Raw genomic sequence first — 21,036 nt, forward strand, 5'->3', positions numbered from 1 at the left:
AAAAAAAAAAAAAAAAAAAAAAAAAAAAGCTTACACTTCATTAAAGAATGCAGTTCTCACCCTTTTCTGCCTTAATATTTCTCAAAGAACTAAACATCTTCCTTTTCTGCCTTATTATTCCCTTTTCCTTCCTTTTCTGACTTATTATTCCTCAAAGCACTAATCATCTTTCAATATTCCATATCATTTACTTGACTACTGTCTCTCTTCCAATAAACCTAACTTCCAAGGAGGCCAGGCTTCCTTTCTGCCTTGTTCATGGCTGTATCTCTTGCACCTACAAAAGTGGAGTTTAAGAACCACTCATAAGCCACAATCACCCTGATACCAAAATCAGAAAAAGATACTACAAAACAGAAAATTACAGGCCAATATCACTGAAAAACATAGTTGCAAAAATCCTCAACAAAATACTATCAAACTGAATCTAACAATCCATTAAAAACATCACTCAATATGATCAAGTGGTATTTATCCCAGGGATGCAAGGATCTTCAGTATCTGCAAATCAATCACTGTGATATACCACATAAACAAACTGAAGAATAAAAACCATATGATCATCTGAATAGATGCAGGAAACGTTTGACAAAATTCAACACCCATTTACGATAAAAACTCTCCAGAAAGTGGTCATAGAGGAAACCTACCTAAACATTAATAAAGGCCATATATGACAAACGCACAGCTAACAGCATTCTCAACAGTAAAAGCTGAAAGCATTTCCCCCAAGATCAGGAAAAAGACAAGGATGTCGACTCTTGCCACTTTTATTCAACATAGTTTTGGAATTCCTAACAACGGCAATCAGAGAAGAAAAAGAAATAAAAGGAATCCAAACTGGAAAGGAAGAAGTACAACTGCCACTGTTTGCAGATGACATGATACTATACATAGAGAATCCTAAAGATGCCACCAGAAAACTACTAGAGCTCATCTATGAATTCAGTAAACTGCAGGATACAAAATCAATACACAGAAACTTCTTGCATTACTAACACTAAAAATGAAAGATCAGAAAGACAAATTAAAGAAACGATCACATATACCATCGCACCAAAAAGAATAAACTACCTAGGAATAAACCAACCTATGGAGGTTAAAGACCTGTACTCTTAAAACTATAAGATGTTGATGAAAGAAATCGAAAATGACAAAAACAGATGGAAAAATATACCATGTTGTTGGATTAGAACCATCAGTAGTGTCAAAATCACTATAATACCAAAGGCAATCTACAGATTCAATGCAATCGCAATCAAATTGCAAATGGCATTTTTCACAGAACGTGGACAAAAAATTTTTTAAATTTGTATGGAAACAAAAAAGACCGAGAATATAAAAACCAATCCTTAGAAAGAAAAACAGAGATGGATGAATCAGACTCCCTGACTTCAGACTATACTACAAAGTTACAGTCATCAAAAGTATGGTACTAGCACAAAACCAGAAACATAAATAAATAGAAAAGAAGAGCAAAACCAGAAGTGAACTCAAGCACCAATTAATCTACCAAAGGAGGCAAGACTATACAATGGAGAAAAGACAGTCACTTCAATAAGTGGTGCTGGGAAAACTGGAAAACTGCATGTAAAAGAGTAAAACAAGAACATTCTCTAACACCATACATAAAAAAGAACTCAAGGGGCTTCCCTGGTGGCGCAGCAGCTGAGAGTCCGCCTGCCGATGCAGGGGACATGGGTTCGTGCCCCGGTCCGGGAAGATCCCACATGCCGCGGAGCAGCTGGGCCCGTGAGCGATGCCCACTGAGCCTGCGCGTCCGGAGCCTGTGCTCCACAACGGGAGAAGCCACAACAGTGAGAGGCCTGCATACGGCAAAAAAAAAAAAACGGGGAAGATGATCTAAATTTGACAATCTCCAAAGAACACATAGAGATGAAAAAAAATCACATGAAAAGATGTTAAAATTCCTAATTATTACAGACATGAAAATCAAAACTACAATGAGGTATCACATACTACCAGGCAAAATGACCATCATCCAAGGTCAATAAGCAATACATGCTGAAGAGAGCATGGAGAAAAGGAAATCCTCCTAGGCTGTTGATGCAAATGTACCCCAGTAACAGCCACTATGGAGAACAATATAGAGGTTCCATAAAATATTAAGTTTGAGGGACCACATGATCCAGCAATCCCACTACTAGGTGTATATCTGGAAAAAACATATTTGAAAAGACACATACACTCCAAAAGTCATTGCACCACTATTTAAGATAGCAACGAAATGGAAGCAACCAAAATATCCATTGACAGAGGACTGGATAAAAAAGATGGGGAACATAAAAAGGTTATTACTCACCCATAAAAAGAATAATGCCATTTGCAGCAACATGGATGGACCTGAAGGTGACAATACTAAGTGAAATAAGCCAGACAGAGAAAGACAAATAGCATATGATATCACCTACAGGTGATATCTAAAACTTGATACAAATAACCAAATTTACAAAACAGAAACAGACTCGCAGACTTAGAAAACGAACATATGGTTACCAAAGGGGAAAGGTGGGGCTGGAGGAATACCTTAGGAGGTTGGGATTAACATCTGCATACTAATATCCATAAAACAGATCATCAACAAGGATCTACTGTCTAACACAGGGAATGCTACTCAACAATCTGAAAGAACTTATATAGGAAGGGTCCGAAAAAGAGTAGATATGTGTCTCTGTTTACCTGAATCAAGCTGCATAAAGCTAAAACAAACACAACACTGCAAAGCCACTATACTCCAATATAAACTAAATGTTAAATTAGAAAAAAAAACAAAAACAAAAACAAAATGCCTACAACATTGTCCTCGGGCCTTAGGACCCAGGCAGCTTCACATCCCTGGAGCCCGAGCAGCCTTGGTTTCCAAAGGCTGGATGTCATGGGGGTTAGGAAGCTGGGAAGGATGTGCCAGCAAATGAGCTCTCCTTGGACCTGCAGTGCCTGATCCCTTAGGGATGGACCACAATCTCCAGATCCACGATGGACCTCTGACAGCAAGGCCAAGCCTAGTGCAGCCAAAGGATGGTGGACCCTCTGGGCCAGAAGAGCTCTGAAAAGTCACCTGGTCCCCACGTCTCCTGGTGCTGGGGTTCCCACCTCCAACCTCCTTCCGCAGAGTCACCCCACCTACGGATGCCAGCACCCTCAGCATAGCGCTTTGGCAGGGATTGGGATTTGTCCCAGGGGGTGGAAGTATTGAGACACAAGTCCTTGGGTGTCTGTTCTGGCACATTCCACTCATTTAAAACCCAGCAGCAGGACTTTCCCTAAGCCTCTCATTGCCCAAGTAACCAGAGTTCGGCAACCAGAAATGCTGCTGCCTTGTTTCCTGGAATGACAACTTTAAAACCAGCGTTTATGGGCACTTCACATTCACAAGGCCTGTGAGGCTTAAATGAACAATGCCCTCTAGAAATGTAGTGTGGTAGGTGAATCGAAAGAGAATTCAAAACAGAGCCGAGGGCTTCCCTGGTGGCGCAGTGGTTGAGTCCGCCTGCCGATGCAAGGGACAAGTGTTCGTACCCCGGTCTGGGAAGATCCCACATGCCGCGGAGCGGCTGGGCCCATGAGCCATGGCTGCTGAGCCTGCGCATCCGGAGCCTGTGCTCTGCAACGGGAGAGGCCCCGACAGCGAGAGGCCCGCGTACCGCAAAAAAAAAAAAAAGAGAGCCGACTTTCAATAAGCCCATTTCAGGAGGTAAATATTACTCACGAGGTTTTTTCTTGTTTTGTTTTGTTTTGTTTTTTAAAGCACATGAAAAGATGCTTAACATCGCTCATTATCACAGCACATCAAAACTACAAGGAGGTATTACCTCGTACCAGTTACAATGGACATCATTAAAAAGTCAACAAACAGCAAATCCACGTACAGAAAAGGAACGCTCCTATGCTGTTGGTGGGAACATAAACTGGTAACAGCCACTATGCAGATCAGTATGAAGGTTCCTTAAAAAACTAAAATAAATCTACCATATGATCCAGCAATCCCACTCCTGGGCATATATCCAGAGAAAACCGTACTTTGGAAAGACACATGCACCCCAACGTTCATTGCAGGGCTATTTTCAACAGCCAAGTTGTGGAAGCCACCAAATTGTCCACCAGCAGATGAATGCATAAAGATGTGGTACATGTATACAAGGGAATATTAGCCATAAAAAAGAATGAAACAACACCATTTGCAGCAACTGGCTGGACCTGGCAATAATCACATCAAGTGAAGTAGCCAGACACAGAAAGACAAATGTCATCTGATATAGCCTGAAGGTAGAGTCTAAGGGTGAAAATGATACAAATGAACTTATTTGCAAAACAGAAACATACTCACAGACTTTGAACGCCAACTTACAGCTGCCGGGGGTGGGTGGAAACATGGCTGGTAGGGATAAATTAGGAGTTCACAATTAACATATACCCACTAGTATATAAAACAGATAATCAACAAGGACCTTCTGTTTAGCACAGGGAACTGTACTCGACATTTAGGTAATACCCTAAATGGGAAAAGAATTTGAAAAAGAATAGATACATGTGTATGTACAACTGAATCACTTAGCTGTACATCTGAAACTAACACCACACTGTATATCAACTATACTCCAATATAAAATAAAAATTAAAATAAAAAGCAAAGAAAAATAAAGAACGCCTGCCTTTAAAAAAAAAAAAGCAAGCTTACACTTCATTAAAGAATTCAGCTCCCACCCCCCAACTTCCTTTTCTGCCTCATTATTCCTCAAAGCACCAATCATCTTTCAGTATCCCACATCATTTTCTTATCTGTTTATTGTCTCACTTCCATTAAACCGAAGGCCCAATGAGGCCCGGCTATCTTTCTGCCTTTTTTTTTTTTTTTTTTTTTTTTTTGTGGTATGCGGGCCTCTCACTGTTGTGGCCTCTCCTGTTGCGGAGCACAGGCTCCAGACGTGCAGGCTATGGCTCACAGGCCCAGCCGCTCCTGGACCGGGGCACGAACCCGTGTCCCCTGCATCGGCAGGCGGACTCTCAACCACTGCGCCACCAGGGAAGCCCTTGTCTTTCTGCTTTTTCATGGCTCTATCTCTAGCACCTAGAATAGTGGAGTTTAAGAACAACTGGCCTGGTGAGTTCTCAGAAATTGAACCCAGTTTCTTCAATATCTCCAAATCATCAGAGTTCAGAGATGTATTTCCACCTTCATGTGGTCACTCACTTTCCTGTTTGAAATGAAAGAAAACTAAAGACACCATTACTACTTCTGTATTTTTAGAAACTGTGGCCCAAAAACCAGGAAGGAATTTTTACCAAACAGGTAACCTACCCATCTTGGCCTCCTACCCTAAACCCTTCTCACAGCTTGACTCCATGTTTCTCTTCATCCCAGGTTCTCCAGAAGACATAAAATTTTCTTGTTCCTCCCATCCACAAAGTTGAAACATACACTAAGGTTTTATCTATTAATATTCTGACTCATTCCTTTTTTTTTTTTTTTTTTTAGACTAGGCTAAGCAATGGAAGGTAAAACCAAAAGAAAATCACTAGATCCTGAATTACAGAAAACCATAATAGATATAAAAATAATTCATAAGTATGCAATATATCCCCCCGTATCCCCTGCATCGGCAGGCGGACTCCCAACCACTGCGCCACCAGGGAGGCCCTGTTCTGACTCATTCTTAAACAGTGCTGAGAAAATATTATTCATGTTCCTCAATTCTGTTAACTAGGATTAATACTATGAACATTCCCTAGCATCAAAGTGACAATATGGGTCTTTGGGGTTTTTTTAAATCTCACATCCTTTAAAGAAAAATGGACACGCTTACTAAGGTAAACGATCTAACACCACCACCACTGAGCCAGCAACTCCCTGCTGAAGTGAAATCTCACTCATCTCATAAACCATAGGCCAAAGGTTAATAGTCTCATCCTAAGTATAACTAGCATATTGAAAAGCCCAGTAACCTATTCCCAATTTTTAAAGGAGTGGAAGGTTATCTAACGATTTCTTTTATAACTTCAGCTGCTTTTTCCAAGGATGAAGAGCCAAGCGCTCCAGGCTTAACCCTTATAACTCATATTCCAAAACACAGGTTACTACTTTCTAGAACATGCCATGCACTTTCTCACCTCTGTGACCTTCCTCACACCCATCATCCACCTGGAAAACCACTGCCAAATAGTTTTTATCTTTCTAGGCCCAGCTCAAATATCATCTCCTCTGTAAAGCCATTTCCAATCCCACCAGTCAGAATTAATTGCATCCTTTCCTATATTTTTAAGACATCCGTTCCTACTTCTAGTTGCCACTGGATCAGAGCTGGTTATTCACACATGTACTGTGCTGCTCACCTGTGAACTTGAAGGCACCTTATTCATGTCATCTCCCCAGAACCTTATCATACAAAAAGGCTGAATTAGCTAACTGGAGTGTCATAATACAATTCACAGCAACGTTAAGTAATACATATATTAAGAGCAAATGCGCAGCACTCAAAAAGCCAGATGCTACCTCTTTGGAGCATGGAACGCTGCTGTGATCTTTTTCCATCATCAGCCATCTGAGAACATTTGGAATAGAGGGATTTTTCCATGTTGGCCAAGGGTTAACAAATCTCCCATCCTTTCCTTTCTTTGATTTAGTTACATCTTCTTCTAGTCTGTAATCCAGTTTGAAACTCTTCCTGGAAAACCTAGAAGAATCACTTCCTCCAGAATTCCGTGAATTTTGGCGCTTTCTTACTGCTTCTTTAGGATATTGGCAACTTGTCCTCAGGGACTGGTTGCTTTCATTTTCATCCATGTCCTTTCGTGAAGAGCTAAAAAAAGGGGGAGGGGGAATATACTGAGTTTAACATACAGACATTGAAACATACACGTAGTATTATTTCTTAACCAATAAAAATTTCCTCAAACTTATAACAATGTCTCTATTAGGCTCAAACTTTCTTCCTGCAAAATACAATTTTAGAATGCAGGATTACTGCTTGCTAAATAGAAAAGGTGTTTGCTTTACTTATTACTGCCAAACCTTTAAAAAATTCCTTATGTGGGGCTTCCCTGGTGGCGCAGTGGTTGAGAGTCCACCTGCCGATGCAAGGGACATGGGTTCGTGCCCCAGTCTGGGAAGATCCCACATGCCTCAGAGCGGCTGGGCCCGTGAGTCATGGCCACTGAGCCTGCGCGTCCGGAGCCTGCGCTCCGCAACGGGAGAGGCCACAACAGTGAGAGGCCCGCGTACCGCAAAAAAAAAAAAAAAAATTCCTTATGTGCTATAATTCAAAACAAATCTACTCTACCAGCCAGCATTTAAACATATGAAAATTTTCCATTTCAATGACATTCTGTAGAAAAAAGCACCTTCATGAATCTGTAATACTTTCATACCTTCGTTTTAAAGTATTATTGTTAATAACATAATAAGGATCGTCTTAGTTCCTCCAAGATACTTCAGTAATTCAAATGACTTACATACAACCCCATTAGGCCTAGTTATTTTTACTTTGTAGACAATCTGTTACTAATGCCCCCCAAAAAGTACAATGAGTCCAAATCCCCAGAAAGGAGATGCACATTAGTTGAGAAACATTTCAATAATGTATTTAAGTGGTTAACAATACAAATTTGAATTAACTCAGATGTAGAACTGCGCATGTAACCTAGCTCTGTGACCTTAGGCAAGTGTCCTATCCTCTCTGTGCCTTGATTTCTTCATCTGTAAAATGGAGATAATAATACTACCTGCCTCCAAAGGGTTATTGAGAGGACTGAAAAAGCAAATGCAAGTAAAGCACTAAGAACACGTATGTAAAATGTATATAGCAAATGTAACATACATGAATGCACATCGTCACATGCATCATATACATCAGCTCAACAAACGTGAGGGGTTGCTGCTGCCCTTTTCTTTACTGCTCCTACGCCCACGTACACCACTTAACTCAAGGCACTGAAATCCTTGCTTTTGAACTATACAGGATTCCAGCCACATGAAAGTGAGAAACAGTGCAGTAAGAATATACATTCTTCTTCCATGAATTTCATCTCTTTCCTATTCTGTTAAACTAAACAGAAAGCAAACGTTTGTTTAAGTGTATTGTGTATACACAATACTCTTTATAACCCCAAGAAAAATAAGCACAATAACAGAGAAACAAGTATTATTTTTTGACTACAGAGCTGTTTAAATAGAAATATTACCCAGGAAGAAAGGGAAATAACTCAAACCCCAGGATGAAGTGCACATACACGTACACTCAACCAGAACTTTTTTTCCCCCAAACTTTCTAGAGTAAATAGTCTATGATCTGGAGAAAAACAGGTGTTAAAAAACCACAGCTCACAAAAGCTAAGCACCCACTGCTGCTTAGGCACAGCTGTTAGTGGGACAGCCTGACAGCTAAGGCAGTCTAACTAGTTTTATGTCTTGGGCAAATGACTTAACCTTTCTAGTCCTCAACTGTCTCATCTGTAAAATACCTACTTATCTTAAGTGGGGTTTCAAAGGATTCAAGGACATAATAATGTATGTAAAATGCTTGCCACTCACCCAAGGGCTAATTCTTTTTTCCCTAAACCATCTAAATTAAATTCTATTAGAAAGCAATGGATCTGGGAGAGTTATCTCAGTTCCTCTTATAGAATGGCTTTACCTGGGTCACAATTACATTCAGGCCGAGGCCTTCAAAGACCAGCCATTTAAACCTTACTTCACTTAACAGATGAAAATACACAGGTTTAAAGAGTTTAAGTCCCTTCTGGACAAGATAATGTTCGATGGCAGAGCTGACCTCACGCCGCCCCTTGTGATGATAAAGTTTGTGAGATTGTTTGCATTTGTTACACACAGACATAAATATTCATATACATATAAACACACATATGTAATAATTCTACCAAATATATAATAAAGTATTGGCTCATTGTTTTAAACAATCAAGAAATAAGGGGGAAAAAAGAAAAGGGCACTCTGATTCAAAACCACACCAAAAAGTCAATGCAGGGTTTTCAGACAACATCTAGTTGTCTAGTGTACCTGGGACATAAGAAGCAAGAGAGGCTTGTGAGAGTCGAGGTGGATACCCCAGCTGCAACACACACAAAATCCAGACTTCAGGAGTGAGCTTTTTACAGGCAAATCTGATTTAAAAAAAAAAGGAGGGGGGGGGAACCTCCAGAGGATGCCCTTTACTCTCAGAATGAGGGCAAAGGTCAGTAAGATGGTCCATGAGGGTGTGTATTTCTAGCCCCGCCCACACTCTCCTCTGTTCCAAACACAGGCCCTTCATCTATTTCTTCAAATGCATCATGCTCCCGCCTCAGGGCCACCTTGCCATCACAGGGCTTTTGCACATGATTTTTTAAAATATCCTTGGGGTGGGAGGAGGGACTAGCAATACGCACATCGATACTAACAGGATTATGTATGACCACAAAATTTGTTCAGAACAACACAAAATGCTGGCACTATGATGCACCATTTCACACTATGCACTCTAAGTGTGAGATGATGGGAAGGAACCAGAAAGACATAACCTGAACTGTGACAACCTGGACTCATTCTTTTGGAGGAAAAGTACGAGAACTCTGGCTGGTGAATGTGCACAATGATGGGCTCTGTCAACAGGTGGTCCCGTGACCAAGGGAGCATCAGCTCGTGGAGACGTACCAAGCCTGCCTGAGGGCTGGGTCATGAGAAGGCTCCGCATCAAACATCACTCTTCTGGTCACTCCGTAGTGGATACAGCAACAATCTCACAAAGGTCATCCTTAAATACCAAAGATAAAATGACAGGAAAACTAGAACTAAGGAAGACTGGATCCTGCTACGTTAACTAGCTTTCAGCTTTGCAGATTCAGAAAACATGTCTAGCTTAACATATCAAGGCTGGTGTTTCCTTATTTAAATGTGGCAGATTTCCCAATTATTTCTTGTCATGTATCTGTCTCCAAAGTTAACAACGTTAAATGAAAACTCTGCCTTGACTTCAGGCCAACACTAAGCGCGAGGGGAGGGGCATACTCATGATTACAAGTACACTATCCATAAACTGTGTTTCAAAAGGAGGTTCAAAACTTGATGAAGATCTTTACGTTATACTGATTTTCATCCAATTTAAGACACCATGAATTTATAAGGCAGTTATTTTATGTGCCACTAAGTTAAAATGTTATCAACTATAATTATGTCATGTACTGTATGATTCATCCTGATATGGGTTGGTGTTAAAATCGGAATAAAATGTCTGTCTTAAAACTGATGAAATACACCGTTTTATAGTGTGCTCCTAGGTACTATATATTAAGTTTCTGTTTGCTTTGCTTTCCTTTAGCTTTTTAGCAAAACTGGTTCAGTCAATAAACTGAGTTAAAAATGAAATTCACGGAAAAACAAAGCAGTATTTTCTTTGCCGATGCATGCTGTGCACGTAACTCCCACAGAACATTCTCTCTTTTATTTATTATCCAGTGTACTTCCCATGCTTGGGACACATCTGCCCTCCCATCAGTCTCCTAAATGCCTGTGGGGTTAACACCATTCTCAAGGGAAATCTGTACTGCATGCGAAGGGAGGGGAGGACAGTTTAATTTTAACCTGCAAAGCCCTGTGCAGATATTTCAATGAACTGAAATAGTTTCATTAGCTATGTAATCTAGCAGTGTATTAAAACGACCCTTTTCTTTACTAAATATAGGAGAGCAAATATTAAATTGTGAATTCATAGGCAGGAGACAAGATGGCGGAGCAGAAGGACTTGAGCTCATCTCCTCTCATGAAAACACCAAAATCACAACTCACTGCTGAACCACCATTGACAAAAAGACTCGAACCTACAAAAAGATATTCTATACCCAAAGACAAAGAAGCAGCCACAACAAGACGGTAGGAGGGGTGCTTTCACCATATAATCAAATCCCATACCCGCCAGGTGGGCAACCCAAACTGGAAAATTACTGTATCACAGAGGGTCTTCAACAGAAGAGAGAGCTCTAAGCCCCATGTCAGGTTCCCCAGCCTGGGGGTCTGGCATCGGCAGGAGGAGCCCCCAGAGCATTTGGCTTTGAAGGCCAGTGGGGCTTGAGTGCAGGAGCCACACACTCCCGGGGGAAACAGAGACTCTACTCTTCGAGGGTGCACACAAGGTTTCATGTGCACTGGGACCCACGGCAAAGCAGTGACTCCATAGAAGCCTGGGCCAGACCTACCTGCGGGTCTTGGAGGGTCTCCTGGGGAGACGGGGTCGGCTGTGGCTCACTGTGAGGGCAAGGACACTGGTGACGGAGGCCCCAGGAAATATTCAACAGCGTGAGCTCCCGTGGAGGTCGCCATTTTGGCACAGAGACCCGGCCCCAGCAACAGCCTGCAGAATCCAGCGCTGGGATGCCTCAGGCCAAACAACCAATAGGGTGGGAACACAGCCCCACCCATCAGCAGACGGGCAGCTTAAAGTCGTCCTGACCCCACAGCCGCCTATAAACACATCCCTTGACACAGCCCTGCCGGCCAGAGGGACTTAGACCCAGCTCCAACCACCAGCAGGTAGGCACCAGTCTCTCCCACCAGGAAGCCTGCACAAGCCCCTGGACCAACTTCACCCACCAGAGGGCAGACACCAGAAGCAAGAAGAACTACAATCCAGATCATCCAGACAGAAAATCAATAAGGAAACAGAGGGCTTCAACGACACAATCGACCAATGGACTTAATTGATACTTATAGAACATTCCATCCAAATGCAGCAGAATACACATTCTTGAGTACACATGGAACATTCTCCAGGATTGATCACATGCTGGGCCACAAAGTGAGCCTCAGTAAATCTAAGAAAATTGAAATCATATCAAGCATCTTCTCTGACCACAACACTATGAGATTAGAAACTAATCACAAAGAAAGAAAACTGTAAAAAAAAAACACGTGGAGGCTAAACAATACGTTACTAAACAACCAATGGATCATTGAGGAAATCAAAAAATACCTAGAGACAAATGACAGTGAAAACATGATGATTCAAAACCTATGTGACATAGCAAAAGCAGTTCTAAGAGGGAAGTTATAGCAATACAGTCTTACCTCAGGAAACAAGAAAAATCTCAAATAACCTAAACTTACACCTAAAGCAACTAGAGAAAGAAGAATAAACAAAACCCAAAGTTAGTAGAAGGAAAGAAATCATAAAGATCAGAGCAGAAATAAATAAAATAGAGACAAATAAAAGAACAGGAAAGATAAAAGAATTTGAAGCTGGTTCTTTGAAAAGATAAACAAAATAGATAAACCTTTAGCCAGACTCATCAAGAAAAAAAGGGAGAGGACTCAAATCAATAAAATTAGAAATGAAAAAGGAGGGACTTCCCTGGTGGTCCAGTGGTTAAGACTCCATGCTCCCAATGCAGGGGGCACGGGTTCAATCCCTGGTCGGGGAACTAAGATCCCGCACGCTGCATGGTGCAGCCAAAAAAGAAAAAGAAAGAAAAGAACAAAAAAGAAGTGAAAAAGGAGAAGTTACAATGGACACTACAGAAATACAAAGGATCATAAGAGACTACTGCAAGCAACTATATGCCAACTATAAGCCAAACCCAAAAAAAAGGAACCACACTCAGTAATAACTGACATTGTCTATAATAACCCACAGCAGCCTGTACATCATGAGTGCTCAATAACTATTTATTGACTGAATAAATGAACAGGAGCTTAAATCCTAATCACTCTTCACTGAGACAGAGTTAATTGTTTCTGAGAGAATCTGCTGGGAATAAAATTACAGGAGAAGCAAAAGTAACCAAAGGACAATGAGACAAAATTCAACAAAGGGCATTCCCTCTAAGTCTACTAATTATGGAGATAAAAATTGAAAAATCTTAGGGAATACTTCAGTAGTTGAATTCTATGGTGGTAAAGTGGTGACAAAGTGGTAGAGACCAGAAGATGCCTACCATAAAATCTAATCCCCCTTTTCTCCTCAGTAACAGAACGCCAGTTTTACTTAGGGTAGCTATGCACCAGTTAATGACTACATTTCCACACCTTCCAGCTAGGGATGGCCGATGCAATCGAAGCAGAAGTCTTATATAGGAAAGGGAGGCATTCTGGATTCTTCCTGCAACCTGCTGCCTGGAGCCATCTTGAGCCATGAGTATCATGGCCACTTCTAGGAATGGCATAGACGACTAGGACTTCAGACAGAGGCCATGTACCAAGACTGGACCTTGCAACTCTGGACCTCCCCAAACTAATCCTAACTGATACAATGACCATAACTTGGAAGTTTAGGGAAGCTATAAAAACACACAAAGTAACCATCCAAAAATAGAGCCTTCCTAACCCAAACATGGGTACACAGAGCAACACACATGACTACTATAGGTATATCGTTTATTGAGCACTTATATGTGTCAGACATTTTATACACATTCATTATCTCATTTAATCCTCACAACATTCCCTCAAGGTAGATATTATCCTCACGTCACACGCGACATACCAGAGGTTCACAGAGGTTAATAGTTTACCTGAAGTCAAAAAGCTGGTAACAGTTGGACCTGGAAATCCAACCCAAGTTGATCAGACTCCAAAATCCATGCTCTTTCCCCTAATCTTGTTGAATATGCATGGAAAATCCAATAAATTTATCTTAAACAGATACCTAGGTTCTAAAGTTAGTTGCATACAGCCAACAGTATGGTCTCAGTGACAAGGCTAGCCTTTCTTGCTTTCAACAATGTCTTTTTTCTCTAATGGCTTTTTTCTCCCCTTTCAAAGTAAAAAGCACTTAGTAGACACTCAATAAATACCAGTTCCCTTATTTTTCTTTTTATAAATGTACTTATTTATTTATATTTTATTATTATTTTTTTGGCTGTGTTGGGTCTCCGTTGCGGCGAGTGGGGGCTACTCTTCATTGCGGTGCACGGGCTTCTCATCACAGTGGCTTCTCTTGTGGCACAGCACGGGGTCTAGGCGCACGGGCTTCAGTAGTTGTGGCTCGTGGGCTTCTAGAGTCAGGCACAGTAGTTGTGGCGCACAGGCTTAGTTGCTCCGTGGCATGTGGGATCTTCCCAGACCAGGGCTCGAACCTGTGTCCCCTGCACTGGCAGGTGGATTCTTAACCACTGCACCACCAGGGAAGCCCTCTAATTGCCCTTTTAATATTACACGGCGATTTCAAATGATGTAACTATCCTATTTAATTGCTAAATTATTTTCATTTAAAATTACACAGAAAAGGGCTTCCCTGGTGGCGCAGTGGTTGAGAGTCCGCCTGCCGATGCAGGGAACACGGGTTCGTGCCCCGGTCTGGGAAGATCCCACATGCCGCGGAGCGGCTGGGCCCATGGGCCATGGCTGCTAAGCCTGCGCGTCCGGAGCCTGTGCTCCGCAACGGGAGAGGCCACGACCGTGAGAGGCCCGCATACCGCAAAAAAAAAAAATTACACAGAAAATAATAATAAATTAGTCCTATATTTCAGTCATATAAACAGAAAATATACATGGGGCCTTGAAGATATTTTCCTTGCCTTGAAAAGATGCCTTTGAGTTCATCCAGCATATAACCACCTGGCATTTTATCCTTTCAGCTGGAAGAATTTTTAATCAAGTCCAATGAAGAGACACTTTCAGGTAAGAGGATCAACATCTTGGGGCTTTCCCAGTTTTAGCACTGAAAGTCCTGTATCCTGGGAATGCCCTCAGTCCTGGGAAAACCTGAAAGATTGATCACCCTGCAGCCTCAGGGTACCATATATATGCATAGTAATGCCTTCAACAAAATGTATTAAAATGTGGGCAGTGTATACTAAATTGGAGATGAGCTTTATTATAAAGTATGATTTTAAGATATTTGGGCAGCTAAGCAAAAAGAAATTATAAAGCTCTACATAATCATGCTTAACCGAGAGAATGTTGCCGAGAACATCAGACGTTTATGTCAAATTCTTCTGTGAAGATATTCGATACGTGCTCCAGCATTCACATTCACCAAGTTAAAACATGGGCTCCAAAAGGCACACATACACTTACACACGATGGACAGTTCATCTACATATAAAATTGAGACACTATATGAGGAAAGAATAAGAAAGGAATGGACTTTCCAGTAAGAATTTTAAAGTACGAACGGTCCCCGACTTACAATGGTCCAACTTATGGTTTTTTGACTTTACAATGGTGCAAAAGCGATACGCATTCGGTTAAAACACTACTTCAAACTGAGAATTTCGATCTCTTCCTGGGCTAGTAATATGTGGACCAAAAGATCCTCTCTTCCCTTGCTGGGCAGAGGCAGCAAGTCGCAGCTCCCAGTGGGTGACTGGGGTCGCTGGCTAGCAATCACCAGGGTAAACAACCCATACACTTACAACCATTCTGTTTTTCACTTTTACTATAGTATTCAATAAAGTACATGGGATATACAACACTTTCCTATAAAATAGGCTTTGTGTCAGACTGTAGACTAATGTAAGTGTTCAGAGCATGCTTAAAGTAGGCTAAGCTATGATGTCCGATAGGTTAGGTGTATTAAATGCATTTTCAAATTATGATATTTTCAACTTCAGTCATGTTTATGAAGATGTAACCCCATCGTAAGTCTGGAAGATCTGTACCTCATCTCTGTGAAATGGTGGAAACATCTAATTTTGACGTTTCACTTTTGTGGCATCGTGAGAGGCTAAAAACTCTTGCAAGAGTAGAAATACGGGAGACTTCCCTAGTGGCACAGTAGCTAAGAATCTGCCTGCCAGTGCAGGGGACACAGGTTCGAGCCCTCGTCCGGGAAGATCCCACATGCAGCAGAGCAACTAAGCCCCTGTCCCACAACTACTGAGCCTGTGCTCTAGAACCCGTGAGCCACAACTACTGAAGCCAGCACGCCCTAGAGCCCATGCTCCGCAACGAGAAGCCACCGCCATGAGAAGCCCGCACGCCACAATGAAGAGTAGCCCCCGCTCGCCGCAACTAGAGAAAGCCTGTGCACAGCAGCAAAGACCCAACGCAGCCAAAAAAAAAAAAAAAAAAAAGTTGAAACAGGAAATCGGTAAGTTAAGGGGTTGGGCCAGCCCATACGAAGGTCCTTTCTAACTTGAACGCTCCATGACCCAAGTCATCATACTGTGACCCCTTTCTTTTACAGGAGAAGCAAGTCAGAGCAGAGAGGTACATGGCACTCCAAGGGTCCAGCTCTGTCTGGTGATGGAGCCTGGACTGCTGATTAGCTATATTCTCACCTGAGTTATGCCTAGAAACACTTAGAACCAACAGAGCATGTGGTCAGCATGGGGAGATAAATGATACATTTCACCTCATGGTGGGTATTTCACTTAGTTTAGCTCATAAACAGATAAACTGGCCTCAAGTTTAAAAAAGAACTTCGAGCTCAGACATTCTTTAAACCATCAGTAGTTACTTAAATCACAGAATAGCACAATACAGATAGTAGTACTTTGCATGAACTCTTTAAAGAAGCCAAAGGAATGAACACAGTAACTTGAAAAGAAAACGAACATCTTTGTAGTTTGAAAGACCTTCAAAATACAGAAAACAACTTTCAAAACAAATTATTGCTGTCGTCCAGTTTTCCTAGCAACAGGATCTTTTCTAAGCAAATCAAGTGCCCATTTTAAGGGGTGCCAGAACAATGAGGAAGCTTGGTTTTTCTATATTCTGACCATTTCATTCTTATAACTGAGAGATTACAGAGGAGCACAGAAGTCTACAGGCATTTTTTACTGTCCCTTAAATCTGGGAAGGCCCTCAAATTAGATAAACAGGAAAATCTCCTGCCCCCGAGGGGAAAGGTGAATTGTTCTAGGTAGCAGGCGTATACTGAGTTGATTTTCAATCATTTCTGAATTTATGCTGATCCATCTAGATGCCAGAGCTGTGCCCCCATAGCCAATGGTACTTACCATGCACAACCAACAGGTTTAGGGCTGCAACTTATGGCTGTGATGCTGACCAAAGTTTGCTGATCCCAACCACTATTACCTTCGCTTCAGTTGGTACCCCCCTTTCTAATAAGCAGCAGCTGTGTATACGCGTATTGGGCCAAAGGCCAGGGCTGTTGTGCTAAGGAACCCTGGGTAAATTACTAAAATCTCCCAGGCTCTCAGTTTCCTGTTTCCCTCATAGGTGGAAGGGCATTAATAATCTCACATATTGTACGTCTCTAAAACCAAAGTAAATATAAATATATACAAGAATACTTGAAAGAGCTTTGTAAATTATAAAGTTATAATACATTATTTAACCAGCTGAGTTGGCAAAAGACTATCTCTGACATAACAAGACTGCCCCTGTGGATGTATGAGTTCATACATAATCTGTCACAAAAGTCTGTTAATAAAATATTTACTTTGTTATAAGGTAGAAATTAACAAACCACTGTAAAGCAATTATACTCCAATAAAGGTGTTAAAAAATAAAGCATTAAAAAATTTAAATACACAATAAATGGTTATTAAAGTCAAAAGACAAGTCAATGAAAGCACTATAGATATAGACAGAATTTTTCGGTATTCTAGCAGTTAGAATAGCACATTACTTGACTCTCATGCTGGAAATCACATGGGTGATTTTTTAATGCCAGTTTTACATATGCCCTCACAGGCCTTCAGGATAAAGGGGCTCGTTAACCATTAATTATGTGCTCAATCCACTTCCGTAGTAATACTTCAACGAAAACATTTTTTATTTGTATGCATTTCAATCTAAAATGCCCAGATCAACACAGTCCTTCAGCTACAGCCATATTCTAATTTACAAAAAAAGAGCAGAATGGAATGGGAAAACCCACTATATCTGTTAGGTAGTTAGACATTAGCAGCAAGGAGGTGACAGTGGCGAAAAGAGGGGACTAGTGGAATTACACCCCGACCATCTGACGACCCTCCCCTGACTCCACCCAGAACGGGGGAAACTATAGTCTTGTGGCGAGCAATTTATCCTGATAAAGAGGGAGCACAGTAACACAAGGGGACTTCCCCGGGCTGTGCGTGCCCAGACTAGACAGGCGTGTTAGAGTAAACCAAACTCATTATACCATCATTATAATAAAATCTGCAGGTGGCTTTGCCATCCCCCTTGGGCTTTTCTTAGCGAATCAAGGGTAAGGGCATGCGCAATAAGGAACTTGTTACCTAGCTCGGGGCTGTCAATCAAATAATGACCTCCTGCCACTCACCCACGATTGCGCCCCGCCTCCTCGCAGAGCGCTCCTTATAAACACCCTTAAGCCTGCACAGGAGCTCCTGGCTTCACCTCTTAGAAACAGCCCGCTCTCCCTCTGAGAGTGTAATTATGCTTTAATAAAACTCTGCTTTGTGCTTAAGCCCTAAGTGGTAGTCTGCAATTCTTTGCATACTATCCCAAGGACCGAGATTGCTGGTCCGGGTCTTCCGGTGACCTCCTCGGTTGAAGCTATTTTGACACTACCCACGCCAACCCGGTAACATAACTACAGCTATCTACCACTACAGTGAAAAAGCAGAATGAAACAACAAAATTAAAGGCAAATAGTACTTTGTCAAACACGGACAACATGTTCTTAAAAATTTCCCAAGCTCACTAATAAAGTAACATAATACCCTTTTCATACAGGATGACTGTATCATCTAAAGCATAACCAAAACCCAAACCCGATGACGGAATACTTATATTAAAATATCAGTTATAATTAACTAATTTAAAATTTAAATTTTGCAATATGAAATCTGTACAATATAATTTGAAATTGTGAAGAAAAATAAGAGTATGAGAAATACACTATTTTCATCCCTTGGAGACATGAAATTCTTGCAGCAGGAAAGCGTGCAGAATGTAATGAAATAAAATCTGAAAATTGTGACAATATCTTCACTTAACTTAAAACCGTTTGAATTGAAATCAATATCTCTCTTACATTTTAAACAGGCGCTAAATTTCTTCTCCAGCAGATCTAAATTTTCTTGCAACAAAATCAGACTACTGTGGGAAATAGGTAATCTTTTTAAAGATTACATAACTTCTTTCTAAATGATATCGACGTCTGCGGCTAAATCAAAACCAGTGAAACTGAAAATAGAAATGGAACTGCTAGATATCCATTCTTAACAAAGATGGAAATGATTTCTTAATTTCCAGAGAGCTGTATCTCAGGAATGACTTTCTCAATAACTTAATCAGAATTATCAAATAGCAAACACTTGATGCTAATTAGCCAAAGTAAACCAGGTGAGTCATATTACAACATATATAGAACAACTGCAGTAAAGACAAGGACGAAAACCTAGCTACTTTTTGAAGGTTAACTTTTCTCATACTCAATATTTTCCAGGTTCAACTGAGATGTGATGCATCTCAGACTCAGGAGCCTGTATAAGCGTATTTATCTCAACTACCAGGATTACAGCTGAAAAATAAAAAAACTATCTGAATACCTGGTCTGAAAAGCCTGCAATAATATTCAATTTGAGAAACAAACGACCACCGAACAGAAAACTCAAGAAAGCGCCGGCTTCCACCACCTCGCCGCACCTTGCTCCAATCTTTCGCTCTTCATTTCCATTCCATGGTTAGTTTTCAAGATAAAACGGAAGAAACCTGGTGGAACGGATTTTTAGAAATAAATACTACAGGTGAAACAGAAATAAATTGCTCCAAGGAAGTTGTCCACCCACTCATTTACATACAACCAAAAAATACACCCACATGTATTCCAATCGGTGAAGATGCAACCTCGTGATTTGCAGAGGAGATTGGCCTTATAACAAATCCCAGAGACGGCTACTCTCCCAAGGGAAAAAAGTCATGTGGCTCTTCATCCAGGCAGCCTCTGAGATGCGGGCTCCGCACCTCGTGAGGTGCGGAAATTCAAACGAATCCCTGCCACTCACAAGTGCAGCATCTCCGGGATGAGGCAGGGCTCAGGAGCAGGGACCCACCCACATTCCGCTCTACTCCCGGAAGAGTCCAAGCAGCCCCAAGCTGGGGAGTGCGGACCGTTCCACCCAGAGAGCGAGAGGAAGCAAGCTGGGGGGGACGGGGGGCAGGGAGGCGGGCGCTAGCGGGGGGTGTGGGCAGGGAAGTGGGCATGGAGCGTGTGCTCACCTGACGCGAGGGTCGGTCAGGCGCGCGCGCTGCCGCCGCCTCTGCTGCTGCTCTTCGGCCACGGGCCACAGCGCCCCCGGACACAGCGCCCCAGCGCAGCGTAAGGGGCGACTGTGGCCAGCGCCCGGGTTCCTCCGCCCCCGGCGCCGCAGCGCCGGTTCAGCCGAGGGCGTTAACAGCTGCAGGCAGCGCCTCAGCGCTCGCCGCCTCACCATACTGGGGGCGAGCCGGCGCCGCATCCGAGGCCCACCGGGCGCCCCCACGCCGCGCGGGGCCCTGGCCGAGCTAGATTCCGCTCCACGTTGCCCGGTCACTCACTCACTGTGTCCTTCGAATCTGGCAGCCCCGCCAGCGTCAGCCCCGCGCCGGCCGCCGCTCAGGCCTTTACCAAGATGGCCGCCCACTCCTCCCAGGCCCCGGCGCCGAGGCCTTGTTGGTTACAGGAGGCGCCGCGGCACATTTTGCCCTTTCTGGCCGGGCCCATGCCTTTCTCGCACGCTGCGCAAGCCCTTCTGACACCAAATTTGCTGTCCTGTCTTAGACCTAGAAGCTAAATTTCAGATCGCGTGAACAGCTTTTAGAACACCCGCCCTAATTGCTAAAATTAAATGGGATCTTGGGGGCCTCTCGTAGCCTGCGTGATCGTAGTAGACCAGCACCTGGTAGCAGGATACTTACAACCTATGGTGCCACGAGCCTCGTAGCGAAGAAACCAAACTAATTTGAAGTCTGTACAGTAGGTATTGAATATTCATGGCAAGCATTGCCTTGTCACGGTCTGTGCTCATTAACTATTAAAAAGATGTCACAGCTTCCTGGTATACACAGTTCTCATCTAAATTTGTTTTAAAAAAAAAATCTCAGGATGATGACAACAGAGCACCAAATTATGATTCCCAGCTTTTCCCAGGTTTTCCTTTTTGAACTGCAGGATGAAATTTACTGTTTCA

At 42.3% G+C, this 21,036-nt stretch overlaps 1 protein-coding gene across 2 annotated transcripts in view; it reads right to left on the reverse strand.

Annotated features, from left to right (window-relative positions):
- The window catches only part of NAPEPLD (N-acyl phosphatidylethanolamine phospholipase D), a 42,833-nt gene extending 22,532 nt beyond the window's left edge, over positions 1–20,301 (reverse strand). Inside the window, exons 1-2 of one of the 2 annotated variants that reach the window (XM_007467050.1) lie at positions 19,866–19,983; positions 6,512–6,818 (exon numbers count right to left, since the gene is read on the reverse strand). In XM_007467050.1, coding sequence (XP_007467112.1) covers positions 6,512–6,802 — 291 coding nt within the window. In that variant the 5' untranslated portion in view covers positions 6,803–6,818; positions 19,866–19,983. Of the gene's footprint in view, positions 1–6,511; positions 6,819–19,865; positions 19,984–20,086 lie in introns of those variants that run through there. The other variant, XM_007467049.1, reaches the window with a different exon arrangement.
- Positions 20,302–21,036: the final 735 nt, after the last annotated feature.

The sequence above is a fragment of the Lipotes vexillifer genome, unplaced genomic scaffold (assembly GCF_000442215.2).
Source record: "Lipotes vexillifer unplaced genomic scaffold, Lipotes_vexillifer_v1.1 scaffold450, whole genome shotgun sequence".
NCBI classification, from domain to species: domain Eukaryota; kingdom Metazoa; phylum Chordata; class Mammalia; order Artiodactyla; family Lipotidae; genus Lipotes; species Lipotes vexillifer.